General features: G+C 45.9%; 1 protein-coding gene across 2 annotated transcripts; it reads left to right on the top strand.

Moving 5' to 3' along the window:
* Window positions 1–3793: 3793 nt before the first annotated feature.
* Window positions 3794–7840, top strand: LOC119295533 (zinc finger CCCH domain-containing protein 53-like). Of its 2 annotated transcripts, XM_037573961.1 has the most exons (8): window positions 3794–4554; window positions 4635–4802; window positions 4884–5197; window positions 5275–5541; window positions 5644–5851; window positions 6788–6994; window positions 7142–7221; window positions 7330–7840. In XM_037573961.1, the coding sequence occupies exons 1-7, from the start codon at window positions 3947–3949 to the stop codon at window positions 7173–7175; spliced, it is 1806 nt and encodes a 601-aa protein (XP_037429858.1). In that variant the 5' UTR covers window positions 3794–3946; the 3' UTR covers window positions 7176–7221; window positions 7330–7840. The 2 variants fall into 2 exon arrangements, with proteins under 2 accessions (XP_037429858.1, XP_037429859.1); XM_037573962.1 differs by lacking the exon at window positions 6788–6994 and having other exon boundaries at window positions 3947–4554.
* The last annotated feature ends 12824 nt before the right edge of the window (window positions 7841–20664 follow it).

The raw sequence follows: 20664 nt of genomic DNA, 5'->3' as shown, positions 1-20664 counted from the left end.
CTGGGTGGATTGGTTGAGGCACCTGGGGAACCCAGTGTTGTCTGTTTTTGGAAATCCCAGAGTACCTATGTGATTATCCTATGGAATGCCACCCAAGCTCAAAGGGATCATAATATTATTCATGCTAGAAACTTTCATGTGTAGCCACAAGCCATTATGGCTCTGGCATAGTTGAGTAAGTTGTGTGAGCTCTTGAAGAGGTAGACTAGCAGATGAAGAGGGATGTAGGTGGTATTGTCTACCCGGAGTAGAGAATTAATGCTTCAGAAAGGCTATGTCTCAATCATCCGATCATTGATGCGGTCGAGTCTTACGGGGAAAAGTGCACAAACCTCTGCAGAGTGTATAAACTAATCATGGTTAACCGTGTCCCCCGGTTATGGACATCTTGAGTGTTTAGTATTTGAATCTATTGATGTGATCTCATCACGTTACTCTAATTGATTATGATGATGGGTTAATGATGATATTTTTAATTGGGATTTGAGTTGGTATTACCTTCTCAAATAATGGGCAACATGGGAGTAGTTAAATAAATTTATTCCTTTGTTGTAGGAAAAAACTAGCTTTATGCAAAACCATGAAACTTACAGCCTCCACCAGCCAAATATTACATGTAGATATAGTTCTTGCATTATCATTGCTTTATAGTGTAACTATGCCAGCATATTCCATGTGCTGTCCCGTTTCGGGCCGCAACGTCTTATGTTGCAGACTACTCAGACGACGAATAAGGTGCGATAGGTCGTTGTTTTGCACTCAGCTATGCCGTTGGAGTTGATGGACTCATTTACCCTTGAAGCTTCCACAATTATCTAGTTTAGATGGCCTTCAGCCATGATTTATTTATGCAATTCATACTCTTTATGAGGACTCGACGTAATAAGTGTGTGATTGAAACTCTGTTATAATTCCCCGAGTACTGTGCGTGTCAGCATTACCGATCGAGGGATGACACTGATGCACAGAGACTTGACTGTTCGAGGTCTGGTTGTACACTAGTCATGGAGCATTGGATGCTAGCCAGATAATATGGACTCATAAGGATCTGGCCGGATTCGACATAGTCGGATCTAAGTCCAGTTAAGGTCTGAGTCGGACAGACCCGACTATGAGAGACAACGATAGGTCATTTGCGAGTCCCGAGTACAACATATGTTCTACGCCCTAATACCTAAGCTGGATCATGTACTTGGGATGGTGACAAGCCTTCTTTGGGCCTACCAAATGCTACTAAGTAACTGGGTAGTTATAAAGGTAGGTTTCACGATTGTCTAGACCCATCTTGCGAGACATGGTAGATCAAGATGGGATTTGCCCCTCCGATCAGGAGAGTTATACTTTGGGCCCTCATGTGATATGACCAAGATAAGCATGGCCATGCGACAAGGATTATGAGATAATTCATTTTGTGGTCGGCATCACTAGAACGAGAAAGAGATCGGGCTAGCACAAGGATGATAGACTCACCTTGAACCCGACAACATATATCACATGGCAAAGGGGACAGAAGTGTGACATGTTGTATAGGTTCGCCAACCGGCTTCATTGTCTATTTGGTGGTTGGCACGCCTTGCCAGAGGCCGCTACCAGCCGAGCAGATCGGAGGTGATCCGACCTGTGACCAAGCCGACTTGAACCTAAGGGGTTGCGTGCTTAAGGGAAGGAACCTGTGAGCCCGGATCCAACTCCACGGGTCAGATGTGATCCTACCCGGACTCGGATCTAGGCCGAACAAAATTTAGGCTTTAGGATCCGTGCGAGACTGAAGTGTTGACCCCGCGACGAATGCCTATATATAGTGGAGGTGTGGCACACTCATTCAGTTGATCGCTTCGACGCCGTCACTAGGGCTTTCCATGTGTTGAAACTAGCCACCTCCATTCGTCGCCGGCTGTGCGATCAGACCTAGCAGTCCGCCACACAGTGTTCCTCCTACACACACGGATACCATTAGAGGTGATGTACTTGCGCCGCTCCGGCGAAACTGCACGTGGGATTTGACGGCCGACTGTTTAAGGGAGACAAACAAGGAGGAGATGAACCCCGCGGGCACGCTGCTCCAATTCTACTTCCGTTGCACGACACTGCGCGTCTAGCGGTAATGATTTGTGATCCATCTCTGTCAGCATCTTCCTGGATGTTCTGCGGGTAGGAATTTTTAATTTGCAGTCGACACACCCTACCATAGAGCCCAACAACGACACATTATCATTTCGCTCCGAGAAGTGGACCTTTCTTTTCGATGTAGAGTGGGTGCCCTAGATTCCGTAACTGAGGAGCGACGTCTTGATGACCCACCTTGCGCTCTCTTTGGCCCACTCCACCACCAAATATCCTCCTGGATCTTCACAAGTTGGCAATGTTGAGGGCTACTATCAGCGACACAAGGACGTACAACCTTGATTGAAGGCTAGAAACATGGGGTCATGATGCACCCATTGTGGCCCAACCTAATGCCCATGGCCTTAGTACATTTTCATGACATGTGTTTCCGTGCCTTAGGATCGGCCCATTGGGTTTCGCCCCTACCAGGAGTAGATGGATGCAACCGGTGGAGGGGGGAGGGGGAAGAGGATTCAAAGGCGAGCGAAACTTCCAAAAGAAGTAATTACTCGCGTGAAGCACGAGAGCGTATTTAAGGACATGGAGTGGCAGGTGCAGAGGGACAATTTTGACAGCTCATCGAAGAAATGGCATTGATCACACTGATTCGTAACGCATTTGACCATATCGAAAAAGTTATACGCAACCTAAATTGAAAGAGAGGGAGTACCGAAACGAAACTCAGGACAACCATCTCAAATCCAAAATTTGAATGTGACAGCCATCCCTCTAGTTAAACTATATAGAGAGGAAAACCTCAACAGGCCATTGATGGAGGGAAACTGATTTGTGGGAAGAAGACACTGCACTTTCCCAGCCCAACCCAACCAAGGTGCGCTATTTATTTCACTATGCCGCTTACAGCTGTGCCCCCACCCTTCCTCCTCCGTAGTCCAATATTTTCACATTCCCCGCTCCTCGCACCCTACCGTAGAGCCCAACAACGACACGTTATCATTTCGCTCCGAGAAGTGAACCTTTCTTTTCGCTGTAGAGTGGGCGCCCTGGATCCCGTGCGTGAGGAGTGACGTCTCGATGCCCCACCTTGCGCTCTCTTTGGCCCGCTCCACCACCAAATATTCTCCTAAACCTTCACAAGTTGGCAATGTCGAGGGCTACTGTCAGCGACACAAGGAAGTACAACCTTGATTGTGGGCTAGAAACATGGGGTCATGATGCACCCATTGTGGCCCAACCTAATTCCCATGGCCTTAGTACATTTTCACGACATGTGTTTCCGCGCTTTAGGATCGGCCCATTGGGTTTCGCCCCTGCCAGGAGTAGATGGATGCAACCGGAGGGGGGGGGGGGATTCAAAGGCGAGCGAAACTTCTAAAAGAAATAATTACTCGCGTGAAACACGGGAGCGTATTTAAGGACATGAAGTGGCGGATGCAGAGGGACAATTTTGACAGCTCATCGAAGAAATAGCATTGATCACACTAATTCGTAACGCATTTGACCATATCAGAAAAAGTTATACGCAACCTAAATTGAAAGAGAGGGAGTACCAAAATGAAACTCAGGACAACCATCTCAAATCCAAAATTTGAATGTGACAACCATCCCTCTAGGTAAACTGTATAGAGAGAAAAACCTCAGCCGGCCATTGATGGAGGGAAACTGATTTGGGGGAAGAAGACAGTGCACTTTCCCAGCCCAACCCAACCCAGGCGCGCTATTTATTTCACTATGCCGCTTACAGCTGTGCCCCCACCCTTCCTTCTCGTCTTCCCTCCTCTGTAATCCAATCTTTTCACATTCCCCGCTCCTCGCTCCCTCTCTCTCGTCCCCTCTGAGAAATCAAAGACCGCCGCCGCGTGGAGAGACTAGCGGCGCAATGGACGCCTACGAGGCCACCAAGGTGGTGTTCGCACGGGTCCAGGGGCTCGTCGACGCGGACCTCGCCTCCAAGATCATGGGCATGCTGCTCACCCAGGACAAGAGCGAGAAGGATATGATCCGCCTCGCCTTCGGCCCCGAGCACCTCCTCCAGTCCGTCGTCGCCGACCTCGCGGCCTGCAGCAAACCCCCCTCCCCACCCGCGCCAGCATGGAGGATGGCGCCGGGTGCGGCTGGAGGAGATGTCGAAGGCGGCCTCCCGTTCGCCGCCGCATCCGAAGCGTTCTACCCCGAGGAGGAGTACGGGTGCTGGTCTCCGGCGAGCGGCACTAACCACCGCCGGAGCTTCTCGCTGAGCGACGCCGAGGGCGGGTGGAAGCCGTGCCAGTACTTCGTCCGGGGGTTCTGCAAGAACGGCTCCGGCTGCCGCTTCCTGCACGGGCTGCCCGAGGACGTCGCCGAGCAGGAGATGGCGGTCATGCGCGCCAAGGCCCTCGCCGCCGCGCGGTCGCAGATGATGGCGCCCGCCTTCCCCTTCTCGCCGTCGCCGCCCAAAGGCCTCAGCTTCCTCCTACAACAGCAGCAGCAGCAGAGCGAGTCCCAAAGGTGGCACCTTTTAAATCCCCATAAGCTTCCATTTTCTCTTGTCATTCAGCCGCCTAGATTACTGATACTTGCTGCTTCAGGGCGGCGGACATGCTGTTCGCCGGAGGCGATGACATGCACAGGTTCTCCCACCGGTCGCCTCGCATGGACCGCGGCGACCTCGCCATCAACCACGGCGCGCGCCAGATCTACCTCACTTTCCCCGCCGACTCCACCTTCACCGAAGAGGACGTGTCCAGCTACTTCAGGTGCGCACACGCCGCCCTTGTTGCGTACTAAACCTCTCCCTTCTGCTCTAATGTCGACCGATCATTTGGTTGAGCGCGCAGCATGTACGGGCCGGTACAGGACGTGCGCATCCCGCACCAGCCGAAGCGCATGTTCGGCTTCGTCTCCTTCGTCTACCCGGAGACGGTGCGGCTCGTCCTCGCCAAGGGCAACCCACACTTCGTCTGCGACGCGCGCGTCCTCGTCAAGCCTTACAAGGAGAAGGGCAAGGTCCCCGACAGGTTCAGACATGGCGGCGGCGGCGGCCACTGCCTCTCTCCTCACCACCGCGAGTTCGCCTCCGTGGGCAGCGCGATGCCGCCTGCCGGTCTGCTCGACTCCAGGGACCCCTTCGACCTCCAGCAGCCGCAAATCGGTGAGCATTTGAACACTCCTATCTAATCATCAGTTATTTGCGCAAGGCGTTTGACGAGCTGGTGTTGCCATTGCCAGGGCAGAGAATGCTGTACGGGAGCATGGCCGGCCACGAGGCGGCGTTTCTGAGGAGGAGGCTGGAGGAGCAGCAGGAGGCGGCGGAGCTGCAGCATGCCATCGAGCTGCAAGGCCGCCGGCTCATGGGGCTGCAGTTTCTTGACCTCAAGAACAGGGGCCACCACCTCCTCGGCTCCCCCGTGGGCTCACCTTCCGACGGCAATGGCGGCTGCTTCAGTGGGAACGGCAATGGCGTCCATCTTGATGAGGCCATTAGCACCATCCAAGGTCCAGTTCTTGGAAAGCATTACATTTCGTTTTTTTTTCCAAATGCACATTTGGTTACCCGAGCGTTCAGAGCTCATCATGATCCATGCTTGCTTGTTGCAGATAACAGCAATCTGAGCAGTGGTCTTTTCATGGGTCCATATGCTGCTGCTTCTGTGATTTCTAAAGAAGGGAAGCAGGAGTATCAGGAGGAGGGTGGTGATGGCAATGGCAGTCCCAGGCAGGCAGTCAACTCTGGGGAAGAGGGGAGGAGGGAATCTGGTCCTGGGGCAGCAGCTGCATCCAATGTTGTTTGTGAATACCAAGAAAGGTAATAGTATATCTGTAATCCTTGGGTGGATGTTAGTATCAGATGGGGCCAACATGGATTTTCGAGCAGTGCTACACACACGACGCTTGCTAGCCGAGATGTGCACGACACTGCATCACAAACCATCCACTGGCAAGTCTGAGCAGCCGTAGGCGCTTGGATCAGCTATCGTGCATGCGTCGTTCAACAAAAAATCGTCCGTCAAGTAGTTCCGTTTTCACCACTTGGGTGGATGTCTGCTTCGGGATATTCGAAATGCATATTTTTTCCATTAGAAAACTTGAACATCTCGTATTTCTATAAACCATCCTGTAACATGCATCCTTGTGAAGTTTAGTCATATGCATTCTGTGCAACAACGATAATAGCTTTATGCAGTACACATATTATCATATTTAGGCATCAAAATCAAAAGGTTATCTGCATGTACTTAATACTTTCCAAAAAAGTATCACCAAGTTTTGAATTACAAAATAAAAAGTGCATTTTGTAGAAATACTGGAAATTCACCCTAGTGATGAAATGCATTGGTACAATGAGGCCACACACATTTCCCCCAGTAATTAAAACCTGCAGTAACTAGTGCAGTAACTGTTTCCTTTTCTTCATCTGTATATGTATATGTATATGCTAATCATATCATTCTCTTTTATCCTAACAAAAAATGTGCTTTCAAAAGTCATTGCAAAAAGGGCGGCGAGTTATAGGCTTTTGTGGTGCTAATCATAGGCTCTCTTGATTAGCATACTAATAGTCTAGTAATAGAAGGGAAGATAAGACTCGAAGAAGAGAAACTAGTCACCCCAGCTAGTGACAAGTATATTATTATGAACTGGTTAAACAGTCCTTTTGCCTTTGTTTGTGGGGGGCTCTACCATACTGTATTTCCATAATTGATTGATGTGTGTGCGTGTGTCTCTTGTTTTTGAATTGTAGTGGCATGGAGCACACCCACCACCTGCCTGGTAGCCCCTTTGCTTCTTCCCCCACCAAGGAGGCCTCCATTGCTGCTGCTGCTGCTGCTGAGCAGCTGACAGCTCACACTGGTGCCATGGGCAACAGTAGCAGCCCCCACCTGGTGGCCTCTTCTCTTTTCCCGCCTACAAAACCTCTCTACAGCTCCTGCTTCTCTCAAGTGCCTAGGTGATTATTATTTGAAAACATCACTCCAGTTGATTCACTTCCCTTCATGCTAATATCTGTTTTTAACCTGCATCAGGAATTAGTACATTTTTGTGAGAAAATTGTCAACAGCTATGTGAGAGATGTAAAATTGTTTTTCCTCTTCAGATTGTCGTCTGGGCAGGGAGCAATTGGGCTGTGAATAGAGCAAAGAAGAGGGGTGTCATCTGCTCCCTGCTGTGCCGGGAGTAAGTGTCAACAGCAACAATCACTGACTCAATCATGGTAGAAGGATGTATGTATGTAATAGTAAAATATTACCCTCCCTGATGATGGGCTTTTTTGTGTGCATGCAGGGGCTCGTGTGATGACTGACCCCATCAAGTGGTGGTAGGAAAAAGAAAAGGAAAGCGTTAACAGATTCTAGGAGGTGTATCTTTGTTGAGTTGAAGAGAGGGACAGCGGCAGCAACTCAACAGCAACAACAGCAACAGATTAAGAAAGGAAACAAGTCCTAGGTTGTCTTTAGCCCTAGGCATTTTAGTAGTTAGTAGTATATGGTAGCAGCATAAATAGTACCAGTCAGTCGTTTTAATTATTACCTAGTTCCTGCAAGAGTCGAGTCGAGCCGAGCCGAGCATAGCAAGGGGAAAGTGTGTGGAAAGTACTTTTTACTAGAAACCATCATGCATAACTGCATTGCTGCGTGTGTGTGCTCGGTCAGGTCAAGGTCAATCCTCTGTTTGTGTGGATCTCATCTCAGTCTGATGACAGAAGAACAAGTATACCGTCACTGCTTGGCTAGTCTTTGACTCCTGGCAGCAGTGGCCACTTTGTGACTAATGACTACCATGGATGTGTTGTGGACATCAAATTGGGTGTTTGTGAAAATAACCTCTCCTTTGCTTATCATTCGTTAGAAGAAGAGGATAGGACCGGTTCTTTTTTACCCCTGACGAGCGAGGGTGAATAAGTTGAAACATCTGGTTTGAAATAAAAAAACTCAAACAACCTCAGCAGAGAGGGAGGGGGAAGCAAAAGCCAGAGATGCAGGCGGAGGGAGGGGAAAGTGATGAGATGGGCGCTGCTGCTTTTGGTGGTGGGACCGGAGCTGGCCGGAGTCTCAGGGGCAGTCACGGGCGTGTGTGTCCTTTTGCCCATGCACCAGTCACTCGTCCATCCATCTCCCGCTGCTGCCTGCTGCTACATCTTTTCGCCGTCTTCTCCGTCCGTCCATGTACGCTTCGTTCTAGTCGACCTAGATGAACAGAGCCTATGCAGCTACTACTACTCTACTCTACCACTAGGTGACAAACAAATGTATTTTTACTGTAATCCTCCGTTTTACAGTAGTGAGTACTGCTGGTACTGTAGAGGTAGTTGTACGTTGCCGGAGAAAAGATCACCTGTTGGGTTTTGTCCGTGGAGCGTGGAGAGCGAATCCGATGGTGCGTGGGCTCAAGTTGACTGGGACCACTCGTCCGTCAATGGAGACCTGACGGGCTAACGGGGGACACGCGCACCCCCACGGCATGCATGTCAGTCTCATGCCATCCATCCCTTGCATCTATTTATTCTTATTCTTCAGGTGGTTGCAATATTTTCTTTGCAATGAGAAAGAGTTTATTCCATAGGATGAGGTTACAATCCAGAGGCACAAGGTCCTCAATACATGAAGGTCCATAATGCAACCATACATATGTACACAGACTCCTTATGGCTATAAAAAGCTAACCGATCTGCTACCATATTTTGTTTTTGTGAGTGACTAATCATCTGGCGAACAATCTCCTTATCAAACACGAGAGCCTTAATCTCAGTTGCAAGTTGTCCATATGCTGACGGTAACAGGTTGTCACTAAATGGAATGGATAACGCAACCATTGAGTCAGATTGCACAAGCATTGGTCTATCCGTATGTTGGATGGCTAGAGCCATACCTTGCATCAAAGTATGAATCTCCATTTTCACAGCATCATTATAGTGAAACAATACTCTGTATGCTGCAAAAATTATAGCACCATCCTCGCGGCCGCCGACGTATCACTTGGACAAAAAGACCCGTCCACTGATAGTGCAGCCCAGTTCTCTGGAGGTGGCGGCCACGGTTCCGCTGCTCTGGTTTGGTTGTAGTACTTGAGGTAGGAACCTAAGACCTTTTTGATCACCCCAAGAATATACGTTATGCTCTATTATTGCTTAGCCATGCTCGTAGACGGGGATTGGATCGTGATACACATGGAAGTTATGAGAGTTATTAATCTTGGATAACATTAAGGTGGCAACTTTAATACACATCTGGATGGATTGGTCGGGGCACTTGGAGAGTCCAGTGTTTGTCCATTTGGGAAATCGCGGAGTACCCGTGTGATTTTTCCTCGGTTCGCCACCCAGGCTCAAAGGGATCATATGATATTTCATGCTTAGAAACTTCCGTGTGCAGCCACAAGTCATTATGGGCTCTGGCATAGTTGAGTAAGTTGTATGAGCTCTCGAAGAGGTGGACTAGTACCCAAAATAGTGGGTTCATTGCTATGTAAAGTTTTGACCTCTCCAATCCCACTTTTACCAAATTTAGCATCAAGATCTAAAAACTCCGAATAATTGGGATGCCTTTTAACTAAAGTTGGCTCATCTCCAGTCCCATCATTATCAAGATTCATATTGCAAAACAAAGATTTAATAGGGGACACATCAATCACTTCTAGATCTTCATCATTATTATCATCGAAACTAGAAGAACACGCTTTTACAAAGCAATCTCTCTTAGCACGCATCCTAACAGTTCTTTCTTTGCACTCATCAATGGAAATTCTCATGGCTTTGAGAGACTCATTGATATCATGCTTAGGTGGAATAGATCTAAGTTTCAAAGAATCAACATCAAGAGAAATTCTATCCACGTTCCTAGCCAATTCATCAATCTTAGGCAATTTTTCTTCAAGCAAAGCATTGAAATTCTTTTGAGAGATCATAAATTCTTTAACACTAATCTCAAAATCAGAGGGCATCTTACTAAAATTTCCATAAGAGTTGTTGTAGGAATTACCATAATTATTAGAGGAATCACTAAGAAACGGCCTAGGATTAAAGTTTCCTCTATACGCGTTGTTACCAAAATTGTTCCTACCAACAAAATTCACATCCATAGATTCATTATTATATGATAATAATCCCAAGTGACTCAACAAATATAGCTACGCTTCCCGGCAACGGCGCCAGAAAAAGGTTTTTTAACCCACAAGTATAAGGGATCGCAACGGTTTTCGAGGGTAGAGTATTCAACCCGAATTTATAGATTCGACACAAGGGGAGCCAAAGAATATTTGAAGGTATTAGCAGCTGAGTTGTCAATTCAACCACACCTGGAGATAAATTATCTACAACAAAGTGATTAGTAGCACAATAATATGATAGTTTTGATGATAGCAGCAGTAGCAATAGTAACTGTAGCAGTGATAGCAGTGATATTGTAGCAGTAACGATAGCAGTAGCAGTAGTAACTTAGCAAGAACAATATAAGGTAAATTCGTAGGCATTGGATCGGTGACTCGCTGGATGATATTCATCATGAGACAGTTATAAACTAGGGCGATACGACACTAGCTCCAGTTCATAAATATAATGTAGGCATGTGTTCCGTAAATAGTCATTCGTGCTTATGGAAAGAACTTGCATGACATCTTTTGTCCTACCCTCCCGTGGCAGCGGGGTCCTATTGGAAACTAAGGGATATTAAGGCCTCCTTTTTATAGAGAACCGGACCAAAGCATTGGCACACGGTGAATACATGAACTCCTCAAACTACGATCATCACCGAGAGTGGTCCCAACTATTGTCACTCTGGGGTTGCCGGATCATAACACATAGTAGGTGACTATAACTTGAAAGATCGGATCTAGAACATGTATATAATGGTGATAACATAAACGGTTCAGATCTGAAATCATGGCACCTGGGCCCAAAGTGACAAGCATTAAGCATGGCAAAGTCATAGCAACATCAATCTTAGAACATAGTGGATGCTAGGGATTAGGCCCTAACAAAACTAACTCGATTATATGATGAATCTCATCCAACTCCTCACCGACCAGTGAGCCTACGAAGGAATTACTCACTCCCGTTGGGGAGCATCATGGAATTGGTGATGTAGATGTGTTGGTGATGACGAAGATCAAAGATCCCCCTCTCCGAAGCCCCAAACGGACTCCAGATCTAGCCTCCGATGAAGAACAAGAGACGGCGGTGGCTCCGTCTCGTGAAACGCGATAATTCTTTCTCCCTGATTTTTTTCTGGAATAATGTGATTTTATAGCATCCGTTTCAGGGTCAGCAGGGCCAGCAGGTGGGCAGCACCCACCTGGGCACGCCTGGGGGGCAGGCGCGCCCTGGTGGGTTCTGCCCACCTAGGTGCCCCCCTCAGGTACCTCTTGGCTCCAGAAATTCTCTTATTTGATATAAAAAATCTTCAAAAAGTTTCGTTCCATTCTGAGAACTTTTATTTCTGCACAAAAACAACATCATGGTAGTTCTGCAGAAAACAGTGTCGGTCCGGGGTTAGTTTCATTCAAATCATGCAAATTAGAGTCCAAAACAAGAGGAAAAGCGTTAGGAAAAGTAGATACGTTGGAGAAGTATTAGGAATCACAAACCTTAACACCAATATTCTTACTAAAGAATAATTACTCATCAACATGACTCACATATCATATCGTCATATCTCAAAACCATTACAAAAAACAAAGTTTATTCTATTATCTTCATGAAAGTTTTTATTATATCATCTTTGGATATCTATCACTTTGGGACCAATTTCATATGTTGCTTTTAATAAGCTCAAACAAATTTAAGTGAAGAACATGAGCATAATATTTCTTTCTCTCAAAATAATTTAAGTGAAGCAAGAGAGAATTTCTTCAAAATTTTACTAACTCCCAAATAAATCTATGTGAAGTATGAGATCATTTCTTCAAAAATAACAAAGCACATCGTGCTCAAAAAGATATAAGTGAAGCACTAGAGCAATTCCATAGCTCTAAAAATTTAAGTGAAACATAGGAGCAAGTATAGCATAATTTTTTGGATCTCTCAAAAAGGTGTGTCCAGCAAGGATTCAAGACTTAAAACACAAAGCAAAATAAGCAAAGACTCATATCATACAAGATGCTCCAAGCAAAACTCATAATATGTGACGAATAAAAACATAGTTCCAAGTAAAATACGAATGGTTGTTAGAAGAAAGAGGGGATGCCACTCGAAGGCATCCGCAAGCTTAGTTGCTTGCTACTTCTTGAATACTATCTTGGGGTGCCTCAGGCATCCCCAAGCTTAGCCTTTTGCAAATCCTTATTCCTTCATCCATCGTAATATCACCCAAAACTTGAAAACTTCAATCACACAAAACTCAACAAAACCTTTGTGTGACTCGTTAGTATAAGAAAGCAAACCACTACTATAAGTACTATTGCAAATCCATTCATATTTTATTTTTGCATTATATCTACTGTATTCCAACTTTTCTATGGCAAAAACTCTTCAAAGGAAAACCATAGAATCATCAAAAAAGCACACAACGCAAAGAAAACAGAATCTGTCAAAAACAGAACAGTTTGCAGCAATCTGGAAACTTCGAATACTTCTGTAACTCCAGAAATTCTGAAAAATTAGGACAACATGAAAAATTTGTTTATTAATCTTCTGCAAAAAGATTTAACTCAAAAGCACTCTTCTGTTAAAAATGGGAATTATTTTCATGAGCGCAAAAGTTTCTGTTTTTCAGCAAGATCAAATCAACTCGCACCCAAATCATCCCAAAGTCCTTGCTTGGCACAAACACTAATTTAAAACACAAAAACACATCTAATCAGAGTCATAATTGGGTATTTTATTGAAAACAACAAGAAAACCAAAAAGCAAAAAGATACAAGTTGGGTTGCCTCTCAACGAGCGCTATCATTTTACGCCCCTAGCTAGGCATAAGGCGAAGGATCTAAGTGTTGCCATTTTTGTCCTTGTATTCCTTGGGGGTATTTTTATCAGGGGGTTTTGCAAATAAAACATAAAACACATTATCCATGGAAACCTTAGCACTATCAAGTTGCTTATCATCATAACCCTTTTGATTTTCGGCAGCAATCCAAGAATAGTGTTGATTAATATCATTGAAAACTTGTTGGATCATGTCTAAAACAGGGACTTGCTTTTTAAGGTTCTCATCAAAGATTTGATTATTCCCAAGCAAATGTCTCAACGCATAATCACTATTATAAATAATTTCATCAATCACGGGTGTTTCATGATTCACACCATAAAAATCAAAGATTTCCTTAGCTTCCCGTATTATGTAGTCAAATTCATTCATGAGAACAAGAGTGGCTAACTTTTTAGCTTTAGGATTCTTTATAACGGGTAACTCATAGAACAACCTTTGCAAGGTAGGATGAGTATGAATAAACTTATTTTTAAGTTTCAGAGCTAGTGCCGAAATAGTTTCGGCATAAGATTTAGTCCTTTTAAGTATAGGAGCATCATCAAGACTTAATTTTCCAACACAATTGAAGAATTCTTGGATATGTTATTTTCCCATAAAATTCCCCTGCCACAAGACAAAAGTTTTGCCATCCAGATTATCCATACGCTCCATTTTAGGAGTTAGGCCATCATCTGTTTCTGCCATACCAAAATCACTCATGATTGCAAGCAAAAAGATAGATCTGACGAGAAAATGACGAACAAAAAAGAGGGCAAATAAAACAAGAATTTTTGTGAAGTGGGGGAGAGAAAAACGAGAGGCAAATGGAAAATAATGTAAATTGCAAGGAGATGAGGTTTGCGATTAGGAACCTTGTTGATGTTGATGATGTCTCGCCGGCAACGGCGCCAGAAATTGGCACAGAGCCGGGAGACTATCTTGACTTGATCCTCCCCGGCAACGGCGCCAGAAATTCCTTTTGATGTTTGCTTGAACTACGTCGGTATTTCCCCAAAGAGGAAGGGAAGATGCAACACAACAATAGTAGGTATTCCCTCAGTGATGAGACCAAGGTTATCAAACTAGTAGGAGAACCACGCAACACCACGTAAACAACTCCTGCACAAAAAGAACAAATACTTGCAACCCGACGTAAGAGAGGGGTTGTCAATCTCTCACTGGTCAAAAGATAGATAAAAACTATAGTAGATTGGATAAATAGATCTCATGGGAACGCGAGATAAAATAAATTACTAAAACTTGCAGCATGATATTTTTGTATTTTTGGTTTAATAGAACTTGTCATGCACTTAACACGATAGATGCCCTAACAAGAGGACTTAGGTCTGGAGCCATCACCGCTAGGTTAGCTTAAAGGGGTTAAACGGGATAAAGGACACAGAGAGTTTTTACCCAGGTTCGGACCCTCTCAATGAGGTAAAAGTTACTCTTGCTTTAGGTTGTATTGCTTGGGTTTCGATTACTAGGGAGCGAATACGCTTGACCTAGTTCTTTACTTGTTGTTTCTTGTCCTAACCCGCCGCCGGGTCACCCCCTTATATACACAGGTTGATGCCCGACGGCTTACAGAGTCCCGGCTGGCTCATACACAACGTGTCCAGCTCAGTGACTAATTAAACTTGCCTTACAATACAAGTTACACATATGGCGGTTTATCCTCTTGGGCCTCAAGTCGCCTCTGGATCTTGGGCCTTCAATAGGCTTGCTTCATAACCCGCCATCTTCATCCTTGAATCGCCAACGATATGACTCGGCCCCTCCTGGGCGGGTCATACCCAATAGTTATATCCCAAACATTAGGCCCCAGTGTGGCACCCCGGCTCAGAGAAACTGGAATGCCCCATATTCCAGCCCAGAGAGCGAGGAGAAGTCTTTGGAATACGGCACTGCTTGACATAGAACAAATCAGCTCTTATTACAAGAATAAATACAAAGGTCTGGTGTTACAAAGTTTCACATCAGCACGGTGACACTACGCCCGCGGTACTACACTTGCTCTATGCTAGCAGCGGAACAACTCAAAGCAACGGAACAACGATGAAGGTAGTGAACTCCACTCCGCAGGGAGTTTGGCTGGGACACGATCTAGCTCGCACGAATGGAAACCACGACAAGCAATCAAGCAATCACGGCATCACCTGCAATCTGGCATGACACGCCAGGTCAGTACATTGAATGTATTTGCAAGCTCACAACAACAAAAGCATCAAGGCAAGACAACAACATAGCATTAAGCATGTTAATTAAATTAATAGCTACCCTAATACAGCAGCAACTACTAAGCATGATATGAAGCTACTACAATACTGATAAATTACCATCTCAGATCTCCATAACCATATCTCTCTTGGCTAACCGACCAACCAATATACCATCTCGATCACCTCGTGATCAAAACCAAACGGTGATCTTTTCGGTGATCACTACCATGACCAACACTTGGTCTCAAACTGTGATCTTTACGGTGATCACTACCACGACCAACACTTGGTCTCAAACTGTGATCCTTACGGCGATCACTACCACGACCAACACTTGATCTCAAACTGTGATCCTTACGGCGATCACTACCACGACCAACACTTGGTCTCAAACTATGATCCTTACGGCGATCACTACCACGACCAACACTTGGTCTCAAACTGTGGTCCTTACGGCGATCACTACCACGACCAACACTTGGTCTCAAACTATCCACATATAAATTACCTATTAGTCATTCCGTCATGTGAGTGTTGATCGAACGGTGTGACCTAGTACGAACCCATGCCCATGACCAAGGACGCGGCTATCGATAGATTAAAATTCACACTCTGCGGAGGTAGCGCACTTTACCCACACCACAGACCCATGGCCTCGCACTCCCATTCGGGTGGACCAACGACGTTCTGACAAAACCGATCTACTGCCATGACACTCTCCCGGCCACTCCGACTCACTCCCCTCTGGGCTAAATATGGGTGGCCCCGTGTATACCAAAGACGCAACAACCACCGTCGTGGCCAAAACATAAACGATCCCACACGGGGACCCGCGTGCAAAATCCAACTACGGGCACACAAGGCTTATGTCTGCCTACCTGATCAGGGTAGCACGTGCCCATAACCTTCCCTCATTGGATGCACCAGCAAGAGGCACGACAATAGGATCGCATTAGGGCCGTCCCATACCGGCAAATGTGGTTGCACTGGAAAAGCCCGGTTCGGCGGCACCTGACCAACTTAATGACGGAATTTAATCCCAAAAATATAATTGTGCTAACTGATACTCCGATATCAACTATTAGACTATAATCCAAGTCATAGCAATATCCAACAAATAATCCAAGCATAATATCATCATCTCAAAATACTCCAAGGGTAGCACAACACTATTATAATGATGAATCTGACAACAGTAATACTGTTGGAAATATGCCCTAGAGGCAATAATAAAAGGATTATTATTATATTTCCTTGTTCATGATAATTGTCTTTATTCATGCTATAATTGTATTATTCGGAAATCGTAATACACGTGTGAATACATAGACCATAATATGTCCCTAGTAAGCCTCTAGTTGACTAGCTCGTTGATCAACAGATAGTCATGGTTTCCTGACTATGGACATTAGATGTCGTTGATAGCAGGATCACATCATTAGGAGAATGATGTGATGGACAAGACCCAATCCTAAGCATAGCACAAGATCGTGTAGTTCGTTTTGCTAGAGCTTTTCCAATGTCAAGTATCTCTTCCTTAGACCATGAGATCATGTAACTCCCGGACACCGTAGGAGTGCTTTGGGTGTACCAAACGTCACAACGTAACTAGGTGACTATAAAGGTGCACTACAGGTATCTCCGAAAGTGTCTGTTGGGTTGACACGGATCGAGACTGGGATTTGTCACTCCGTATAACGGAGAGGTATCACTGGGCCCACTCGGTAGTGCATCATCATAATGAGCTCAAAGTGACCAAGTGTCTGGTCACGGGATCATGCATTACGGTACGAGTAAAGTGACTTGCCGGTAACGAGATTGAACAAGGTATTGGGATACCGACGATCGAATCTCGGGCAAGTAACATACCGTCTGACAAAGGGAATAGTATACGGGGTTGCTTGAATCCTCGACATCGTGGTTCATCCGATGAGATCATCGAGGAGTATGTGGGAGCCAACATGGGTATCCAGATCCCGCTGTTGGCTATTGACCGGAGAGCCGTCTCGGTCATGTCTACATGTCTCCCGAACCCGTAGGGTCTACACACTTAAGGTTCGGTGACGCTAGGGTTGTATGAATATGAGTATGGAGCAAACCGAATGTTGTTCGGAGTCTCGGATGAGATCCCGGACGTCACGAGGAGTTTCGGAATGGTCCGGAGGTAAATAATTATATATAGGAAGTGCTGTTTCGGCCATCAGGAAAGTTTTGGGGTCACCTGGTATTGTACCGGGACCACCGGAAGGGTCCCGGGGGTCCACCGGGTGGGGCCACCTATCCCAGAGGGCCCCGTGGGCTGAAGTGGGAGGGGAACCAGCCCCTAGTGGGCTGGTGCGCCCCCTCTTGGGTCCCCCTGCGCCTAGGGTTGGAAACCCTAGGTGGGGGGGGGGGGCGCACCACTTGCCTTGGGGGGCACTCCACCCCCCTGGCCGCCGCCCCCTTGGGAGATTGCATCTCCTAGGGCCGCCCCCCCTGGGGGCCTATATAAAGGAGGGCAGGGGGAGGGCAACCGCACCCCAAGTCTTGGCGCCTCCCTCCCCTTGCTACACCTCGTCCTCCTCCCGTAGTAGCTCTGTGAAGCCCTACCGGAGTTCCGCTGCATCCACCACCACGCCGTCGTGCTGCTGGATCATCATCAACCTCTCCTTCCCCCTTGCAGGATCAAGAAGGAGGAGACGTCATCCGCTCCATACGTGTGTTGAACGCGGAGGTGCTGTCCGTTCGGCACTTGGTCATCGGTGATTTGAATCACGGCGAGTACGACTCCATCATCACCGTTCTCTTGAACGCTTCCGCACGCGATCTACAAGTGGTATGTAGATGCAATCTCTCTCCCATGACTCGTTTCTTAGATGAACTCATAGATGGATCTTGGTGAAACCGTAGGAAAAATTTTAATTTTCTGCAACGTTCTCCAACAGTGGCATCATGAGCTAGGTCTATGCGTAGTTCTCTATTGCACGAGTAGAACACAAATTTGTTGTGGGCGTAGATCTTGTCAACTTGCTTGCCGCTACTAGTCTTTTCTTGCTTCAGCGGTATTGTGGGATGAAGCGGCCCAGACCGACCTTACACGTACGCTTACGTGAGACAGGTTCCACCGACTGACATGCACTAGTTGCATAAGGTGGCTAGCGGGTGTCTGTCTCTCCTACTTTAGTTGGAGCGGATTCGATGAAAAGGGTCCTTATGAAGGGTAAATAGAAGTTGACAAAATCACGTTGTGGTTATTCGTAGGTAAGAAAACGTTCTTGCTAGAACCCAATTGCAGCCACGTAAAAGATGAAACAACAATTAGAGGACGTCTAACTTGTTTTTGCAGCAATTGTCATGTGATGTGATATGGCCAGAAGTTGTGATGAATGATGAATGATATATTGTGATGTATGAGATCATGTTCTTGTAATAGGAATCACGACTTGCATGTCGATGAGTATGACAACCGGCAGGAGCCATAGGAGTTGTCTTTATTTTTTGTATGACCTGCGTGTCATTGAAGAACGCCATGTAAATTACTTTACTTTATTGCTAAACGCGTTAGCCATAGAAGTAGAAGTAGTCGTTGGCGTGACAACTTCATGAAGACACAATGATGGAGATCATGATGATGGAGATCATGGTGTCATGCTGGTGACGAAGATGATCATGGAGCCCCGAAGATGGAGATCAAAGGAGCTATATGATATTGGCCATATCATGTCACTACTATATAATTGCATGTGATGTTTATTATGTTTTATGCATCTTGTTTACTTAGAACGGCAGTAGTAAATAAGATGATACCTTATAATAATTTCAAGAAAGTGTTTCCCCTAACTGTGCACCGTTGCTAAAGTTCGTCGTTTCGAAGCACCACGTGATGATCGGGTGTGATAGATCCTTACGTTCACATACAACGGGTGTAAGACAGATTTACACATGCAGAACACTTAGGGTTAACTTGACGAGCCTAGCATGTACAGACATGGCCTCGGAACACAGAGACCGAAAGGTCGAACATGAGTCGTATGGAAGATACGATCAACATGGAGATGTTCACCGATGATGACTAGTCCGTCTCACGTGATGATCGGACACGGCCTAGTCGACTCGGATCGTGTAACACTTAGATGACTAGAGGGATGTCTAATCTGAGTGGGAGTTCATTAAATAATTTGATTAGATGAACTTAGTCTAATTTTTTTGCAAAAATATGTCTTGTAGATCAAATGGCCAACGCTCATGTCAACATGAACTTCAACGCGTTCCTAGAGAAAACCAAGCTGAAAGATGATGGCAGCAACTATTCGGACTGGGTCCGGAACCTGAGGATCATCCTCATAGCAGCCAAGAAAGCATATGTCCTAGATGAACTGCTAGGTGAAGCACCCATCCCAGAGAACCGAGATGTTATGAACGCTTGGCAGTCACGTGCTGATGATTACTCCCTCGTTCAGTGCGGCATGCTTTACAGCTTAGAACCGGGGCTCCAAAAGCGTTTTGAGAAATACGGAGCATATGAGATGTTCGAGGAGCTGAAAATGGTTTTTCAAGCTCATGCCCGGGTCGAGAGATATGAAGTCTCCGACAAGTTCTATAGTTGTAGGATGGAGGAAAACAGTTCTGTCAGTGAGCACATACTCAAAATGTGTGGGTTGCACAACCGCCTGTCCCAGCTGGAGATCAACCTCCCGGACGAGGCGGTCATTGACAGAATCCTTCAGTCGCTCCCACCGAGCTACAAGAGCTTTGTGTTGAACTACAATATGCAGGGGATGGTGAAGACCATTCCTGAAGTATTTTCAATGCTGAAGTCAGCAGAGGTTGAAATCAAGAAAGAACATCAAGTGTTGATGGTCAATAAGACCAGTAAGTTCAAGAAGGGCAAGGGTAAGAAGAACTTCAAGAAGGACGGCAAAGATGTTGCCGCGCCCGGTAAGCCAGTTGCCGGGAAGAAGTCAAAGAATGGACCCAAGCCTGAGACTGAGTGCTTTTATTGCAAAGGGAAGGGTCACTGGAAGCGGAGCTGCCCCAAATACTTAGCGGACAAGAAGGCCGGCAACACTAAAGGTATATTTGATATACATGTAATTGATGTGTACCTTACCAGTACTCGTAGTAACTCCTGGGTATTTGATACCGGTGCCGTTGCTCACATTTGTAACTCACAGCAGGAGCTGCAGAATAAGCGGAGACTGGAGAAGGACGAGGTGACGATGCGCGTCGGGAATGGTTCCAAGGTCGATGTGATCGCCGTCGGCACGCTACCTCTACATTTACCTACGGGATTAGTTTTAAACCTCAATAATTGTTATTTAGTGCCAAGTTTGAGCATGAACATTGTATCTGGATCTCGTTTGATACGAGATGGCTACTCATTTAAATCCGAGAATAATGGTTGTTCTATTTATATGAGAGATATGTTTTATGGTCATGCCCCGATGGTCAATGGTTTATTCTTAATGAATCTCGAACGTAATATTACACATATTCATAGTGTGAATACCAAAAGATGT

Source organism: Triticum dicoccoides, chromosome 4B, assembly GCF_002162155.2.
Source record: "Triticum dicoccoides isolate Atlit2015 ecotype Zavitan chromosome 4B, WEW_v2.0, whole genome shotgun sequence".
Classification (NCBI taxonomy): domain Eukaryota; kingdom Viridiplantae; phylum Streptophyta; class Magnoliopsida; order Poales; family Poaceae; genus Triticum; species Triticum dicoccoides.
The sequence above is the reverse complement of the archived record's forward strand: the minus strand, read 5'-3'. Positions and strand labels throughout refer to the sequence as shown.